Source organism: Arabidopsis lyrata, assembly GCF_000004255.2.
Source record: "Arabidopsis lyrata subsp. lyrata unplaced genomic scaffold ARALYscaffold_4, whole genome shotgun sequence".
In the NCBI taxonomy this organism is placed as follows: domain Eukaryota; kingdom Viridiplantae; phylum Streptophyta; class Magnoliopsida; order Brassicales; family Brassicaceae; genus Arabidopsis; species Arabidopsis lyrata.
The window spans coordinates 18,075,331-18,076,795 of NW_003302552.1; the positions used below are offsets into that span (position 1 = coordinate 18,075,331).

General features: G+C 40.5%; 2 protein-coding genes across 2 annotated transcripts in view; one reads left to right on the forward strand and one right to left on the reverse strand.

Moving 5' to 3' along the window:
• The window catches only part of LOC9315756 (expansin-A3), a 2,147-nt gene extending 1,101 nt beyond the window's left edge, over nt 1-1,046 (reverse strand). Inside the window, exons 1-2 of the mRNA XM_021028629.1 lie at nt 840-1,046; nt 366-684 (exon numbers count right to left, since the gene is read on the reverse strand). Coding sequence (XP_020884288.1) covers nt 366-684; nt 840-999 — 479 coding nt within the window. The 5' untranslated portion in view covers nt 1,000-1,046. The remainder of the gene's footprint in view (nt 1-365; nt 685-839) is intronic.
• The window catches only part of LOC9315757 (scarecrow-like protein 9), a 23,296-nt gene that overhangs the window by 9,151 nt on the left and 12,680 nt on the right, over nt 1-1,465 (forward strand). The gene's annotated exons all lie outside the window — the stretch shown is intronic.

Consider the following 1,465-nt stretch of genomic DNA (forward strand, 5'->3'; position numbering starts at 1 on the left):
AAAAAAATAGTTTTTAGAAAGAAGGTAGAGAGAGATAGGGAGAGAAAGAGAGTGAATAGGGGGTTAGAGGTTAGATATTTAATTTTGTTGTTTTTTTAGGTTATCTAGTGCAATTTCTCTAAAACTTAAAGCTCTAATTTGTTTTACACAATAAAACACTATTTCCCTTCAAAACATTAATCTCCTTTTTAACAACAAAAAAAAAGTATTAATCTAGATTTGCAAAAGTCACTATCATCCATATGGTTCTTTGTTTAATTTCTTCACCGTATTATTTACACTTAAATACTTAAACTCTTATTGATTCACTAAATTATAATAGCCGACAAAACCAAAAAGAGGCAAAAAAAAAAACAGAGAGAGACCTGCGATAGGAGACGGGGACAATGCCGGCACGGTACAAACCGATCTTGAGGAACATAGGCATGGCGAGATCAAAATGCTCTCGCGGCGGATTACACCATCCTCCGTCGTCACTCGGCTGAGCGAAATTCGGTGGACAAAAGTTTGTCGCCGTCACAAGAATAGACGGATTTCCCGGAACACACCATCTCGGGTCATCAGTACACTTAATCTCAAAACAAGCACCGCAGCTGAATCCGTTGTTGAACAGAGCAGTGCTCAACGCCGCCGTGTTCACACCGTATCCTTGGCTGTACAAGTTCCCGTACCCACACGCGCCGCCTAGCAAAACCCACGCGCCAAAAACAAAAACAGAGAGAACAAAAAAGAGTTAGAAACTTCTCAAAAAAAAACAAGAAGTTAGAAATCATAATTCATGGTTATACACGAAATGAAATCAACAATGGTGGATTTGGTAGGGAAGTGAATATATATACCCATTGTGCCGGAGGCGTCACTACCACCGTAGAAAGTGGCGTGTGCGTTCTGCCACGGGCCGCCGCTGTAAACGCCGGGGATTTTGGCGTTTGAAGCGGTGAAGAGAAAGGAAGCCGTAACGGCCAACCACAAGCCGATTCCAAACGCAGTCGCCGTCATTATGAAAGAGAGAGAGAGAGAGAGAGAGAGAGAGAGATGTGTATTGGATAGGCTGAGAGAAAGCGGGAAGGACTACGGGTATTTATGGGGACTGTGGGACTGATGCTGGTTGCCTTTTTTAACCTCACGGTAAAAATGTTGGTGCTTTTCTAGATTTACAGGGTTTTGAGGGAATTAATTGCTGCCCATTTCATTGGTTTGATTGATGGGCTTTCACTTTTTGAGACTAAACCGTTGGTGACATTGTGTTCATGTACCAAAATCAAATCTAGTGCAGCTGAATATAGTAAACCGTTTTTTACTGGAATATACTATATATTTATCCGAAGCCAAACCGATTTCAACCCAAAATTCAATTTTGGTATTCATAGTTGAATTTCTACAGAAGCTCGAATTTCTTAAAACCGATTCAAACCAAAATTAAATGCGAAACACAATCACGTATGACGTATGTTTGTCTTTCTTT